At 49.0% G+C, this 16,286-nt stretch overlaps 1 protein-coding gene across 8 annotated transcripts in view; it reads right to left on the bottom strand.

Moving 5' to 3' along the window:
* BOC (BOC cell adhesion associated, oncogene regulated) overlaps positions 1-16,286 on the bottom strand; it is a 261,869-nt gene that overhangs the window by 7,500 nt on the left and 238,083 nt on the right. For 5 of the 8 annotated variants that reach the window (XR_010943738.1, XM_067738890.1, XM_067738889.1 and 2 more), the window contains 9 exons: positions 15,602-15,748; positions 13,666-13,809; positions 13,055-13,348; positions 12,424-12,696; positions 11,046-11,353; positions 7,507-7,669; positions 6,989-7,099; positions 6,413-6,619; positions 4,983-5,164 (listed from right to left, as the gene is read on the bottom strand). Coding sequence is in view for 7 of the 8 variants with exons in the window: in XM_067738890.1 (XP_067594991.1) it covers positions 4,983-5,164; positions 6,413-6,619; positions 6,989-7,099; positions 7,507-7,669; positions 11,046-11,353; positions 12,424-12,696; positions 13,055-13,348; positions 13,666-13,809; positions 15,602-15,748 (1,829 nt within the window). In the remaining variant the exon portion in view is untranslated. The remainder of the gene's footprint in view (positions 1-4,982; positions 5,165-6,412; positions 6,620-6,988; positions 7,100-7,506; positions 7,670-11,045; positions 11,354-12,423; positions 12,697-13,054; positions 13,349-13,665; positions 13,810-15,601; positions 15,749-16,286) is intronic. The other 3 variants (XM_067738892.1, XM_067738893.1, XM_067738894.1) reach the window with 3 other exon arrangements.

Genomic DNA, 16,286 nt, shown 5'->3' on the forward strand with positions numbered 1-16,286 from the left:
AGAGAAATACTCTGCAGACCAAGGAGCAAGGTAAACTCCCACAAGACCAAATAAATGAAGAGGAAATAGGCAAGCTGTCTGAAAAAGAATTCAGAGCAATGATAATAAAGATGATCCAAGATCTAGGAAATAGAATGGGGAAAATACAAGAAACATTTAACAAGGAACTGCAAGAACTAAAGAAGAAACAAACAGTGATGAACCACACAATAACTGAAATGAAAAATACATATGAAGCAATCAACAGCAGAATAACCAAGGCAGAAGAACGAATAAGTGAGTTGGAAGATACAATGGTGGAGTTAACTGCCAAGGAACAGAAGAAAGAAAAAAGAATGAAAAGAATTGAGGACAGTCTAACAGACCTCTGGGACAACATCGAACACACCAACATTCGAATTATAGGGGTCCCAGAAGAAGACGAGGAAGGGAAACGGCCGAGAAAATATTCGAAGAGATTATAGTTGAAAACTTCCCTAACATGGGAGAAGAAATAGTCAACCAAGTCTAGGAAGCACAGAGTTCCATACAGGATAAACCCAAGGAGAAACACGCCGAGACACATGTTAATCAAACTAACAAAAATTAAATACAAAGAAAAAATATTAAAAGCAGCAAGGGAAAAGCAACAAATAACCTACAAGGGAATCCCCATAAGGTTATCAGCTGATTTTTCAGCAGAAGATTTGCAGGCCAGAAGGGAATGGCAGGACATATTTAAAGTGATGAAAGGGAAAAACCTACAACCAAGATTACTCTACCCAGCAAGGATCTCATTCAGATTCGATGGAGAAATCAAAAGCTTTACAGACAAGCAAAAGCTAAGAGAATTCAGCACCACCAAACCAGCTCTACAACAAATGCTAAGGAACTTCTCTGGGAGGGAAACACAAGAAAAGAAAAAGACCTACAAGAATAAACCCAAAACAATTAAGAAAATGGGAATAGGAACATACATATCTATAATTACCTTAAATGTAAATGGATTAAATGCCCCAACCAAAAGACAGACTGGCCGAATAGATACAAAAACAAGATCTATATATATGCTGTCTGCAAGAGACCCACTTCAGACCTAGTGACACATACAGACTGAAAGTGAGGGGATGGAAAAGGATATTCCATGCAAATGGGAATCAAAAAAGCTGGAGTAGCAATACTCATGTCAAACAAGATAGACTTTAAAATAAAGACTACTACAAGAGACAAGGAAGGACACTACATAATGATCAAAGGATCAATCCAAGAAGAAGATATAACAATTGTAAATACCTATGCTCCCAACATAGGAGCACCTCAATACATAAGGCAAATGCTAACAGCCATAAAAGGAGAAATCGACAGTAACACAATAATAGTGGGGGACTTTAACCCTCCACTTACACCAATGGACAGATCATACAAAATGAAAATAAATAGGGAAACACAAGCTTTAAATGACACATTAGACAAGATGGGCTTAACTGATATTTATAGGACATTCCACCCGAAAGTGGCAGAATACACTTTCTTCTCAAGTGCTCATGGAACATTCTCCAGGATAGATCACATCTTGGGTCACCAATCAAGCCTCAGTAAATTTAAGAAAACTGAAATCATAGTCAGCATCTTTTCCAACCACAATGCTCTGAGATTAGAAATCAATTACGAGAAAAAAACTAAAAAATACAAACACATGGAGGCTAAACAATACACTACTAAATAACCAAGAGATCACTGAAGAAATCAAAGAGGAAATCAAAAAATACCTAGAAACAAATGACAATGAAAAGGCGATGACCCAAAATCTATGGGATGCAGCAAAAGCTGTTCTAAGAGGGAAGTTTATAGCAATACAGTCTTACCTCAAGCAACAAGAAACATCTCAAATAAACAACCTAACCTTACACCTAAAGCAACTAGAGAAAGAAGAACAAACAAAACCCAAAGTTAGTAGAAGGAAAGAAATCATAAAGCTCAGATCAGAAATAAATGAAAAAGAAGTGAAGGAAACGATAGCAAAGATCGATAAAACTAGAAGCTGGTTCTTTGAGAAGATAAACAAAATTGATAAACCTTTAGCCAGACTCATCAAGAAAAAAAGGGAGAGGACTCAAATCGGTAAAATTAGAAATGAAAAGGAGAAGTTACAACTGACACCATAGAAATACAAAGAATCATAAGAGAGTACTACAAGCAACTATATGCCAATAAAATGGACAACCTGGATGAAATGGACAAATTCTTAGAAAAGTGCAACCTTCCAAGACTGAACCAAGAAGAAACAGAAAATATGAACAGACCAATCACGAGTAATAAAATTGAAACTTGAACAGACAATCACGAGTAATAAAATTGAAACTGTGATTAAAAACCTTCCAACAAGCAAAAGTTCAGGACCAGATGGCTTCAGGTGAATTCCATAAGACATTTAAAGGAAGAGTTAACACCTATCCTTCTCAAACTCTTCCAAAAAATTGCAGAGGATGGAACACTCCCAAACTCATTCTATGAGACTACCATCATCCATCCTGATACCAAAATCAGACAAAGATATCACAAAACAAGAAAACTACAGGCCAGTATCACGATGAACACAGACGCAAAAATCCTCAACAAAATACTAGTGAACAGAATCTGACAGCACATCAAAAGGATCATACACCATGATCAAATGGGGTTTATCCCAGGGATGCAAGGATTCTCCAATATATGCAAATCAATCAGTGTGCTACACCACATAATTAAATTAAAGAATAAAAACCATATGATCATCTCAATAGATGCAGAAAGCGCTTTCAACAAAATTGAGTACTGATTTATGATTTAAAAAACTCTCCAGAAAGTGGGTATAGAGGGAACCTACCTCAACATAATAAAGGCCATATATGACAATCCCACAGTAAACATTATTCTCAATGGTGAAAAGTTGAAAGCATTTCCTCTAAGATCAGGAACAAGACAAGGGTGTCCACTCTTGCCACTATTATTCAACATAGTTTTGGAAGTCCTAGCCAAGGCAATCAGAGAAGAAAAAGAAATAAAAGAATCCAAATTGGAAAAGAAGAAGTAAAACGGTCACTGTTTGCAGATGACATGATACTATACATAGAAAATCCTAAAGATGCCACCAGAGAACTACTAGAGCTAATCAATGAATTTGGTAAAGTTGCAGGATACAAAATTAATACACAGAAATCTCTTGCATTCCTATACACTAACAATGCAAAGGCAGAAAGAGAAATTAAGGAAACAATCCCATTTACCACTGCAGCAAAAAGAATAAAATACCTAGGAATAAACCTACCTAAGGAGGCAAAAGACCTGTACTCAGAGAACTATAAAACACTGATGAAAGAAATCAAAGATGACATAAACAGATGGAGAGATATACCATGTTCTTGGATTGGAAGAATCAATATTGTGAAAATGACTATACTACCCAAAGCAATCTAGAGATTCAGCACAATCCCTATCAAATTACCAGTGGCATTTTTTATAGAACTAGAACAAAAAATTTTACAATTTGTTAGGAAATACAAAATACCCCGAATAGCCAAAGCAATCTTAAGAACAGTGAAGTTGGAGGAATCAGGCTCCCTGACTTCAGACTATACTACAAAGCTACGGTATTCAAGTACTGGCACAAAAACAGAAATATAGATCAATGGAACGGGACAGAAAGCCCAGAGATAAACCCATGCACCTATGCTCACCTAATCTATGACAAAGGAGGTAAGAATATACGATGGAGAAAAGACAGCCTCTTCAATAAGCGGTGCTAGGAAAACTGGACAGCTACATGTAAGAGAATGAAATTAGAACATTCCCTAACACCATACACAAAAATAAACTCAAAATGGATTAAAAACCTAAATGTAAGACCAGACACTATAAAACCCTTAGAGGAAAATATAGGCAGAACACTATGACATAAATCACAGCAAGATCCTTTTTGACCCACCTCCTAGAGAAATGGAAATAAAAACAAAAATAAACAAATGGGACCTAATGAAACTTCAAAGCTTTTGCACAGCAAAGGAAACCATAAACAAGACCAAAAGACGACCCTCAGAATGGGAGAAAATATTTGCAAACGAAGCAACTGACAAAGGATTAATCTCCAAAATATACAAGCAGCTCATACAGCTCAATAACAAAAAAACAAACAACCCATCCAAAAATGGGCAGAAGACCTAAATAGACATTTCTCCAAAGGAGACATACAGATGGCCAACAAACACATGAAAAGATGCTCAACATCACTAATTATTAGGGAAATGCAAATCAAAACTACAATGAGGTATCACCTTACACTGGTCAGAATGGCTGATTCTCAATAGAAATAGAGACATAGATGTAGAGAACAAATGTATGGATACCACGGGGGAAAGGGGTGGGAGGGAGGAATTGGGAGATTGGGACTGACACATATACATTATTGATACTATGTATAAAATAGACAACTGATGGGAACATATTGTACAGCACAGGGAACTCTACCTAATGCACTGTGGTAACCTAAATGGGAGGGAAGTCCAAAAGGGAGGGGATATCTTTGTGTGTATGGCTGATTCGTTTTGTTGTGCAGTGGAGGCTAACACAACATTGTAAAGCAACCATACTCCAATAAAAATTAGTAAAAAATTCACTGGAGACCCTGACAAACATTTCTGATGATCTCCCCAAGGCTCTCTGGACAGTGCTGTGGCGATCGCTCATTATTTTATTTAGCCTAGGAGTCCCTAACTTTTGGAGACAAGAAACAAATGGTCATTTCTTCAAAGACTTAAGTCCCGTCTGAAGTTTCCTGGGTATTGTGAGGTTGAGTCCCTCTGGCCCAATTCCCAGGTACGAAGGTGGAGGAACACTTAAAGGGGTAGCAGCCTAGGATGAGCCAAGGGAGAAAGGTGATTCCTTCCTGCCCGGGCTGCAGCGTCCAGCTCCCACCTAACATGGAGCTCAGCACCGTCTTCCGCTGCTGGCTGCGCCCGGCCACTTACCATCCACTTGAGCATGATGGTGGTCTCGTTGACGGCATCGGTGAAGGTGATGTAAGGGCCTGCCACGGGCCTCTCGTACACACGGCCGCTGTAGCCTGACACAGCATAGGGCCGGGAGGGAGCGCTGGGCTCGCTCTCCCCCAGCATGTTCAGAGCCCGGACTCGGAACTTGTAGGAGGTGCCTGGGGAGAGACACTCACTGAACCTGGGGGCTGGGAGACACCATCTCCCTCCCCTTCAGCCCATCCAGGTTCAGGACCTGGAGGGATCTTTTGGGCAGCCCTTCCCCAAAAGCAAGCCCCAAAGGACTTAAGCACTCCTACCCTCATTAGAAAGGAGCCACACAGAGAAAAGGGAACCCTCTTGCACTGTTGGTGGGAATATAAATTGGTACAACTGCTATGGAGAACAGTATGGAGGTTCCTTAAAAAACTAAAAATAGAGCTATACCATATGATCCTGCAATCCCACTCCTGGGCATATATCCAGAGAAAACCATGGTCCGAAAGGATACATGCACCCCAATGTTCACTGCAGCACTGGTTACAATAGCCAAGATGTGGAAGCAACCTAAATGTCCATTGACAGAGGAATGGATAAAGAAGATGTGGTACTTATATACAATGGAATATTACTCAGCCATAAAAAAGAATGAAATAGTGCCATTTGCCCCAACGTGGATGGACCTAGAGATTGCCATACTAAGTGAAGTTAAGTCAGAGAAAGACAAATATCATATGGTATCCCTTATATGTGGATAAAAAAAAAAAAAAGATACAAATGAACTTACTTACAAAACAGAAACAGACTGACAAGGGGGGGAAGGGTGGGGCGGGGGAGGGATAGTTAGGGAGTTTGGGATTGACGTGTACACACTGCTGTATTTAAAATGGATAACCAACAAGGACCTACTGTATAGCACAGGGAACTCGGCTCAATGTTATGTGGCAGCCTGGATGGGAGGGGAGTCTGAGGGAGAATGGAAAGATGTATATGTATGGCTGAGTCACTTTGCTGTGCACCTGAAACTATCACTACATTGTTAATTGGCTATACTCCAATATAAAATAAAAAGTTTTAAAAAAAATATTATGTAACCTGAACGGGAAAAGAATCTGAAAAAGGATATAACTGTGCTGTACACCTGAAACTAACAAACCATTGTTAATCAACTCTACTCCAATATAAAATAAAAAGTTAAAAAAAAAAAAAAAGGACGCAACACACAGGAGGTGGCTTGGGACCAATTATGGAGAGAGGGAGGGAGAAGGAAGGCCTTGTGGGACTGAGGTAACACAACCAAGAGTGGCCACAGGAGCCTGGTGGTGGGTGGACGACAAGCAGAGAGAAGACCCCCCCAAAGCTTCCCTTCTCCTCCAGGGGGCCGGGGGCAGCTGGGGGACCAGGGAGGGCAGTGGCCAGGGCCCTACCTTTCTCTAGGCCTGTGATCTCCACCGAGAGCCGGGAGGGAGGGATGGCGCTGGTGGCCAGAATCCAGTCCCCCACTTTCTTCAGCTTCTTGTACTCCACTCGGAAGGACTGGATGGGGAAGCCGCCGTTCCCACGCGGAATCCAGGTCACATACACTGAGGTCTCAGAGGCCATGGAGATAGTGGGCCTGTCTGGAGCTTCTGGGGCTGCAGGAGACCATACCCAAGGGAGGAAGGAAGTGGGAGGAAAGGACATGATGAGAAGATAGTTGCAATGTGACTAGACCTGGCCTGTTCCTGATGGGGGCCAGCTTCACCCCACAGCCCTCACGCCCTGGTGGCCACATCAGATCTCCCTAGGGCTCTCTGGGTCACTCTCTCCTGGGAGGAGCCCTTGAAAAGCTCCAATCCATATCGCCTCGCTGTGGTTAACTGGGGAGAGGCCAGGAAAATGTCACAAGGACTCCGGGACTCAAGACTGCATTCAACCTGCAGCAGTGAGCCTTCTGAGGCGGTGGACCTGGTTCCAGTTCTGACTGCTCGTCACTCCCGCCCTCGGGGCTGCCGGGGGCTTACGGGACAGGCGGCCGTGGTCCGGCTGGCTGCTGCTCTGGGGGCTGGCTCCAGGGTCATCTCTCTGGATCTGCTGCTCTTTGCTGGCCACGATCTCAGGTTTGGGCCGCCGTCCTGGGTAGAAATGGGTTGAGATCAGCACGAGAGGGAGTGTGCATTAGGCCTCTCTTTCCACACAGTCCTTTCCGCCTGAAGCTCTGCCAGGGGGTCTGACAAGACCATGGAAATAATAGAGGACATTGGAAGTGTGGTCTGAGTTCCAGCTCTGCCCGACAGTCGTGAGATTGCACGTGGCCCCCGAGTGTGAAAGGGGCAAAGGGATGCCAGAGGCCAGCTGGTGCCTGTCCTGATACGAGGTGGGACCTCAGCCTAGGCATGCAGACCGGAGGGAGGCAGGAGCTGAAAGGAAGATGAAGTTCAAGGTGAAAAGCTGGGGCAAGGTGAGCAGGACGCCCACCTGGCCTGGTAGGACCGCTCAGGCCCATGGAAGCCCCAAGCTGGGGGCAACATTGGACCCTTACCAGTTCGGAAGGTGACCATGGCCGTCTGGCCTTCGCCTGCACAGTTGTAGGCTGCCATCTCTACTTCATACAAGCTCCCAGGGTCGAGTCTGGTGAGGGTCAGGCGGTGCTGGCTGGCTGGAATGCCAGAGATGGTCCAGTCGTCAGAGGAGTTTGTGACCTGCTGGAGAAGGTGGCTGGTATAAGGACCGGCATCTTGGCCTGGAGCTACAGGTGGGCTGTAGGTTGCAAGGAAAGCAGAACTGAGCCCAAGAGGACAGAAGAAAGGGAGGGAAAATGGGCCAGGTTGGGGGAGAGGTGGCCCCACAGAAGGCAGGCCGTTCCTGCTGGCTCTGGGACATCCATCCTTGCTGGGACAATAAAGTCAGGCTCCCTGACCCCTCATCTAATGATCTCATCAAAACTCTGTGGGGAGGGTCAAAATGCCCAGCCGACATTGCTGAGAGTTTCTCCAAAGACCTTCTCTCTTTCTAAAAACCTCCCTATCGCTTCCCGGCCTTTTGCCTAAGATCAAGTGTAAAAACCTCCCTATTTAACTTTCTTTCTCCTCGATCTATTTAAACCAAACACACACAGTACCTTTAGTTTATAATCTAATGAGATGATGATGAGAATGATAAAAGCATCATAGAAATGGCCACATTTTTTGAGCGTTACTAGGTGCTAAGCACACTGTATGCACCATAACACGCCTCCACGACAACAGCCCAAGAGATGGGTGTTAATATTGTTCCCACCTCACAAATGCGGAGACTGAGGTTTAGAGAGATGAGTAATTTGTCTAAGACCACACTGCCAGTGAGCACAGAAACCCTGACTTGACTCCAGAGATCAAACTCATCATCGTAACCTACCCTAGAAAGGAAGTCTGGGAGCCAGAAAATCCTGGGTTCAAATCTGGGTTGTGTCTCTTACCACACACACAGGTTACCAGCTGTGTAACCCTGAACAAGTTCCCTAATCTTTCTGATCCCTAAGCTTTTCTTTTCTAAAATGAAGCAAATAAAACCTCTCAGGTTACTCTGAAGTTTAAATCTGACGATTCACGTGACGTGTCGAACGCTGAAGCTGGCACACAGTAGGTTCCCAACAAGGACATGCCGCGCCCCCTCTTCCTCCGCTCGGTGAGGATTTCATCCTCCTTTTTCTGCTCCTGCCCTCAGGCCTTGCTTAGACTTAAAAGCCGGGGATGAACGGTAACCATTAGAGATTAATCTTTAATGGCTTCAAATTCCTGGCTCTTTAAAGAAAAAAAAAAAAAAAAAGGAGTTCCAGGCTTCCGGACAGGCGTTGCCGAGAGGTTGCTTCATCTCACCCACCCACCTTTCAGGACACAGACTTCACTGCTAACTGTGCACATCTCCGCGAGCCTGCTGGGGCCTGAAGCTGTGGTTTGCTGAAGGAATTAAACAGCTGGTAGGAAAAGCTCTTATCCCCAAGCAGAATATTTCAAAATAGAACAAAACCTACTATTCAAGGGACAGGGATGGTCTGGGCTCATTCACGTCAGGCTTCCAGGACTTGTTCCAAAGGGAGAACTTTTTACAAACTGAGAATCCCCAGTGGTGCTGGAAACCCAAACACAGTAGCCCAGGGTCTGCAGATGCACCAGGAAATGAAAGCTGGCTTCATGCATGTGAAAAAGTGAAAATGAGTTGAATTGACTCCCAGTCTCCAGCAAGAGGGGAGGGGCTGAAAAAAAAAACCCAAATGCTGATTTTTGCTTTCAAAATCCTTTCTTGTGTGATGATCTTGAAGACACGTTAGTCCCTCAAGAATGAAACTGCTTTCAAGACATAATTGTGCCTTGGCAACATCCACCTAACAGCTCCAAGTGCCCCACGGGCCAGAGGCGAACAGAAGCCAGACCCAGCGGGGCACCATCGTCTCACTTCCCCTGTGCCCCTTTTCTCCCTCTGCCTCCTAGCGCTGGCCTCACTTCCACTGGGCTCAGAAATGAAAATAAGAAATGGAACGGTAATTAGTCACTGTCACGCATACTGAGAGGGTGAATGCGGCCTCAGCCTGGCGTTTCCGGATCACCTCGTGTGGCCTTTGCCAGCCTGCCTCTTGGTGAGGCCGTTTCATGGCCACCTATTGGCCCGAAAAATATTATTCTTGCTCTCATGTTGGTTCCTGCCTCCTGGGGACCACGAGCATTTGGCCCGCCCTGATCTTTGTCTCCAACTCTGCAGATGGAGGTGTCCAGTTACACGGGGAAGTGAGGATTAGGACCAGCCCTGCCCATAACCTGGGTTGAACAACACGGCTTTTTGTTAAAAACTCATCCACCCCCTTTGCTGGCTGCCTATGAAGAGGCCAGCAGGCCGAGGGTTAATTAGAAACTGCCCCCTCTCGACCCCCACCTAGGAGGCGGCTTTGCCTTAGGTGCCTCTGTGGACCTGTCCTGGCCGGAGGTCTCCTCGGAGAGCGTGTTAAGAGGAAGACCAGAACAACGGGGCTGTCGGGGTCCGGAGCAGGGGCACAGCTTCTGCACAGGCGGCACCTTTCACTGAGTTTCGCTGGTTTTGTTTCTTTTTGGAGACGGAGGCAAGTTGATAAATGCTTTTCGTTCCGCATTCCTACATTTTCCGTATTTTCTACCAAGTGCACATGGTACTTTTGTTAGCAACAACTAAAGAGATGCATAATAAAACCTGGCATTTATAATACATTATTACTTATCAAATAAGATTTAAAAAATCCACTAAGAATAATTTTCTACTGTCTAATGCCCTTAGGAAAAGAACAGCATGCACCTGGGATAAACAGAAATGTTTTCAAGGATATTTTCTTAAGGGGAATTTCATGTCCTTCTCCCCTGAGGGGTCACAGCAGGTGAGAGTGCAGCCTTGAACGGGGGTTGCGGGGGGGGGGGGGGTGGCAGCCCGGGGGCTGCGTCCTGTCTCGGAGGGCAGAGTGTCTAAGAAGGTGGGCCGGATCCCTCCCTGAGAGCTCCCAACACATCCACCTGGACAGACCTCCTCCTGCCAAGGAGAAATAGCTGAGGTCTGAACAACACGATGTGCTTTTAGCTCAAAGGCCTGCTTGTCAAAGCTGAGCCAGGAGGGATCCTGAGAACTGAGGCGGTATTTGGTAGCCCTCAGAGAAAACACTTGCTCACAGATATTTGTTTTCCTGGCTCTGAAGCTAGCTTGCCACACCCGGGTTCCTGCAGGTATGCACCAGCAGAGCTTAGATTCAAAACAAAACAAAACATCAACAACGAACGGCAGAGGGGAGGACTGGGGTGGTCATTAGGGAGCCTACGAACTCTCCTCGGGACTAGAGGCTGGTGTGCGAGGCTCAGACCTGGAAGCACACCCACGGCTTCTTCCCGGGCCTCTTAGGGCCCCAGACGCCCATCTCACAACCAGCTTCCTGGGAGGTGGTGGGAAAGCACGCCGGAGGGATCAGAAGGTCACGGTCAGCAGCAGATATGACTCATCCAGGCTTCAGGAGCTCAAGGGGAGATGGCGAGCGGGCGGAGGCCCCTGCCCAGCCTCAGCGAGAGGCAGGCGTAATGCCAGACACCATACCTTGCGGTGTTTCACCACATAGTAGAGGATCGGTGCCCAGCCGCTGCCCTCGTGCCGAGGCCGCCACACCAGCTCGTACGAGTCAGTCTTGGAGGTGCGGGGCGAGCTGAGGATGACAGGAGCCTCGGCGGGGGCCGCCTGCCCCTGCTCTCCCAGGCACGGCCAGGGCGCTGGCAGCGCCGACGCCGGAGGCCTCAGGGCCCCTGGGTGGCCCTTCGGCATCTGGGCAGGGCTTCCGGGTCCGGGCGGGGGCACAGGAGGTGTGGCAGTGGCCGGCTTAGCATCCCGCCATGGCCTCAGGGTGGTGCCTAGAGGACAGAGCCAGAAGGAGAAGGTAAGGAAGAGCCCTTAGTCCCCTGGCCACCTGCTGAGCTGTTGTCTCCATGGAGAAAACAGGGAGAAGTCAGAGGGAAGGGCTGCCAGGGCAGGAAGAACCCCTGGCTCAGGACGTGAAGTGACCATCAGCCCCCTGGACACACAGCCGGGCTCCGTGGGGGTAGAGGGCTGTGCCCCAGCCTGGCCAGGAGGGAAAGGCAGCCGGACGCCCCTGCCCGGGCTTCTCGCCGCCGGCTTGTTTTCCTGTGTCTGCACCAGGTGCGTCTGAGCGAACCATCTCAATTTGCTCCTGAGGTGCCGGAGCCTGCGTCCTTTTCCTCACATTCTGTGTGGGTGTGGGGACGTGTCCCCTTCACTGTGGGATCCACACCATGGGACAGTGTGGGCCTCTCCCTGCTCCACTGCGGGGACCTGGAGGTGCGAACTGTGAATGTAAATACGTCTGAGATTCTCAGAGGCAGGAGGGGTCGCTCCTCCTTCAGGAAGCGTCCACAGACTCCGCCAACACTAGTTTCTGCTGCCCGACCTCCTGCGCAGGAGGTCGGCTCCTGATACAGATGAGTCAGCATTACTCCTTGCTGTATTTTTCTCCAGTTGATTCTTCGGTAAGTTTAATTTCCTCCCTAGGAAAGGTAGGGTCTCTGCATCCCCCTCATTGCCTAGCCCAGTGCTGAGCAAATAGCAACTGCTCAATCCATGTAGATGTCAACTGAAAGGAATCAAACTGAGAAAGACAGAGGTGCTTTTCTTTGTGCTAGACCAGTGGCTGTCCAGCTGGGTTCCACGGAACTCTTGGAAGCCACAGGTTCTGCAAACCAATTTAAAAGGTTTGTTTTTTTTTTTAAATACGGTATTTAAATGGGTCATCTGCACTACTGAAAATCTGCACTTCTGACTTATTAGGAAGTCAATGTAAATTTAAACTTACAACTAAAAGCCACTTTTATTTATTTTATATACTGGGGTTTTAAGCTGGATTCCATTTGAGAAAAGGGTTCTATAAACGTTCAGCTGGAATCTCAGACCCTTGGGCTGCACTCACCCGGCCTGGCGGTCCTCAGCTGGACCACAGCGTGGGCGCTCCCGACTTCATTCTCGGCCATGCACTGGTAGACGCCTTCATCCTCGGGCCCTACACTGACCACCCGCAGGGCCCTACGGGACAGTCGGAGGCGCTGGCTGGAGGTGAGGGGCACGGCGTTCCTTAGCCACAGCACGGAGGGCGGGGGGTTCCCTCGCACCTCACAGGTGAGCTTGGCGCTCTGGCCCCAAGGGATGACCAGCTGGGACAGCTCCATGGTGACCTCGGGGGGTTCTGCCAGGAAACCAGAGCAGAGGTAAGAAAGGCTGAGCCCTTCCGTCCAGGCCCAGACAGGCTGGGGAGGGGACTGCTGTTGGGCAAGGCTCCCTCCTTCCCCATGATGTTGGTAGAGGAGAGAAAAGGTCCCATGTCTCCTCCATCAGAGTCTTGACAGGGAAGGGCTACCGGGCCCCTACATCCTGGCCCCTGGGATCCAAGGCCTCCTACTCTCTCAGTTCTCCTCCATCACTCACTTGGCACGTGACCTCTCACAAGGCACGTGACCCTGTCTGAGCCTCAGCTTATGAGCTTCTAGAGAGGCTGTGCAGATGAGAGAAGGCCCAGGAAAAGAAGGACTACAGAAGACACTCACCGAACACCTGGACGTTGTAGAGGATGACCGCGGCCCCGGGATCCCCAACCCCGTTGTCAGCCATGCAGCGGTAGGTCCCGGAGTCCTCGTCACTGGTGGTGTCGATGAGGAGGTTGCTCAGCAGGAAGCGTGTCTTGTTGTAGCTGGCGACACTGGACCCATCCTTGGCCCAGGTGACCCTCGGGGGTGGGATCCCACCGGCCACACACTCCAGGATGAGACTCTGGCCTTTGGTGACAACGATGGTCTGGGCCTCTGGTGGGTAGATGATGCGGGCAGCCTCCGCAGTGGAGCCTGGAGGGGCAAGGAGAGGAAGGACAGCGTGTAGGACCAGGACTGGGCGCAGAGGATCCCCTCCGCCCTGCCTCAGGTGGCCCAGCCCCAGGCGGCAGCCTGGAGACTGTGGCTTTGGAATCAAACAGCTCTTCAGGGGCTTATGACCTATGCCAAGTGGGGCAAGATACTAATTCCCTTGGGCTCCCCAAGGTCCTCCTGCAGAGAGCTGTCACGAGGAAGAAGTGAGACAGCAGTGCAGCAGTAGCATCAACACAACACATGCCGGATGCCCCTCCGGCCCCAGCCCCCCTCCGTCAATGAGACCCTCCCCTTACGGCGCACGCGCAGCCTGTCACTGGTGCCCGAGGTTTTCACTTCCTGGGTCACTGGGTTGTAGGCGGCGCACTTGTACATCCCCTCGTCCTCCTGGCTGGCGTTCACAATCTGCAGGTTCCCCGACGGCATGATCAGGTAGTTATCTGAAGAGAGGACAGGGATGAATGTGGGCCCAGACTACTGCACTCAGCAGCTCCCACAAAGGATCGGGGCAGGCAGGGCCCAAGTCAGAAGTTGTATACCTGAACTCCAACAAGCCCAAACTGAAAATGCTATTCTCCCCATAAAACCTCACGCCTAGTGGGGCGGAAGTGTCGGGAGTGACACTAACCAACCAGCTAACAAACTGGCTGGCTGACACCCCACCACCATCCCAAGTTCATACATGGGTCTGTGGAAGAGCATTTTATAACTTTTAAGGGGGCTTGCGTGCCATGGCAAGGAGGCAGGATTTGGGATCTGCCAGACCTGGACTCCAGCTCTGGATCTGCCGCATACTAACTGTGTGATCCTGGGCAAGTCCATTAACCTCTCAGATCCTGTTTCCTCATTTGTAAAACAGCATGACGTGTGCTGCCTCAGAGCCATTTGTAAGGACTGAGAGGCCCGTGCTGCACACATGGGAGATGAGCTGATCATTCCTGCAAGCCACCAGGAAGGAGGGAATTGACTTTAGAATTTCCCATCAGTCTCTTGTCACGGTCACAGCTCTGAGCCATCTCACTGTTGAATTTCTGCAGCCAGGGAGGGATATTCTAAGCCCCAAGCCCCACCCTCTCCATGAATACCACTGAAGCCCTTCCCCCTGCATCGCTGGCCTGCTAGGCTCTGTCTGCTTCTGGACCAGGGGTGCCATGGGGGTGGGGTCCCAGGGCTGAGTTCAGCTTCTTTCCACAGGAGACAGATTCACAGCGACTCACAGTACACTTGGTGACTGGGTTGGTGTTTAGCTTCCTGGCAGGCAAAGCACTGGTCATCAGCTTTGAGCTTCCTGGTGGCCTGCCCTTGGCAATCTGGATGTCCCTGCAGTCTAGGCTCATTGAGTCTGGTACCTGGCTGTCACTGGGCCGCCCCAGGTGTGAGCTGCTTAAGGCAAATGCCAGATGGAAAGGAAAAAGCCTTTGACTCTTGTGGGATGGGCAGGCCTTCTCTAGGGGCTACTGCCAGGCTTCTGCTAGGGACAATAGACATTCATACTCTCCTCAGTCTCCGGTTATTTCTGAGTGGCAGGATTAGGCTTTTTACCCTTAAAAAAAAAGGTTTTTGTATTTTCTATAGTAAACATATACTCCCCTTTCATAACCAGAAAGTTAACAAAGATATTTTAAAATCTCTAGGACATTTAAAAAGGGACACATTTTTAAGTGTCGGGTCCAGCCATGGGGTCTACTTGGCCTTGGGTGCAGGTCAGTTGTGGAAAGAAGCTGACTTGGCCTTGAGAGAGAGCTTCTCTCCCTGCTGGCACTCTGTGGACGAAAGCTTGGTCGCCGCTGGACCAGCTGTCACGTCCACTTAGCAGGAAGCTGTGACTGTTGAGAGGTTGCGTTACCAGCTCTGCTGTGCGGGGGAAGAGCCCCATCTCCCAACAGGGAACCCCACAGCTCCAGGAATGTCTGGTATGTCAGGCAGCCCTCCTGTGTGTGCCTGGTGGCGGGGAGCTTGCACAGGGAGAGTCTCAGCCCTCATCCATGGCAGCAGCTCAGCAGCATCTGCCAGGGCCTCAAAAGATGAAGAGATTCCCCGCGACAGGTTCACGGGACCTCCACAACGGAGGCCAATCCCTTCAGGATCCCGCAGGGCTAAATGTCAGGGCAGAAGACAGCTGACGAGCATGGGGAGGGGCTGCCGGCGTGGCGACGGGGGTTTGGGAAGCGCTGCAGAGACGGCCAGCTTCCCTCCTGGCCCCGGCCGCTGGGCTCCTACTTGTTCGCTCACCTCTGGAGGCCTCCAGCCACTCGTGTTTGACGCTGTATCGGACCTGGGCTTTTGGGTGGCTCTCAGGAAGGTGACAGGCGATGACCGCCGTGTTCCCCTCATCCACTTCAATCACGTGCTGCACGTCTAACTTGAAGTCCTGGAGATCTGTGGAGAGAAGGGAAGGGGCCGGTTGGGCCTCGATGGAGGACAGAGGCAGACAGTGCGACATTTCAGGGTGGGCTTCAGGGTGGTGCCTCAGTGTCTTTGGTCACAATCAACAGCTGCAAGAAGCTCACACACTGGGGGTGCTCTGGGGGCGCTCCGAGTCCTTCCTCCCACCTTTCGGTGTCTAGAGGAGTTTACAGGAGGGAACGTGTGGCCCGCGTCACTGCAAGGGGAGCTCAGCTGGGTGTATATAAGCTGAGGGGGCGGGGTGTAGAGAATTCCATGAAGTGGTGCGGGTATCGCAGACAAGCCTCTTTTGTTACACTGACATGGGGGCAACTTGGCTAGGCCCATCGGCCCCACCGAGCCTGGCTGGAAATGGGTCACAGTCAAGGCACAGATGTCCCGGCACAGCTCATGGAGACTGAAAGGAACAACGATAGAGAATGCTTCTGTCTGTTTTCCAGTTCAATCAAGAATCGCCTTCTCCTCAGACATCCACAGTGAAAAGTGAAAGGCCCGAGATTCTGCTCAATTG

The sequence above is a fragment of the Pseudorca crassidens genome, chromosome 5, assembly GCF_039906515.1.
Source record: "Pseudorca crassidens isolate mPseCra1 chromosome 5, mPseCra1.hap1, whole genome shotgun sequence".
Taxonomy (NCBI): Eukaryota; Metazoa; Chordata; class Mammalia; order Artiodactyla; family Delphinidae; genus Pseudorca; species Pseudorca crassidens.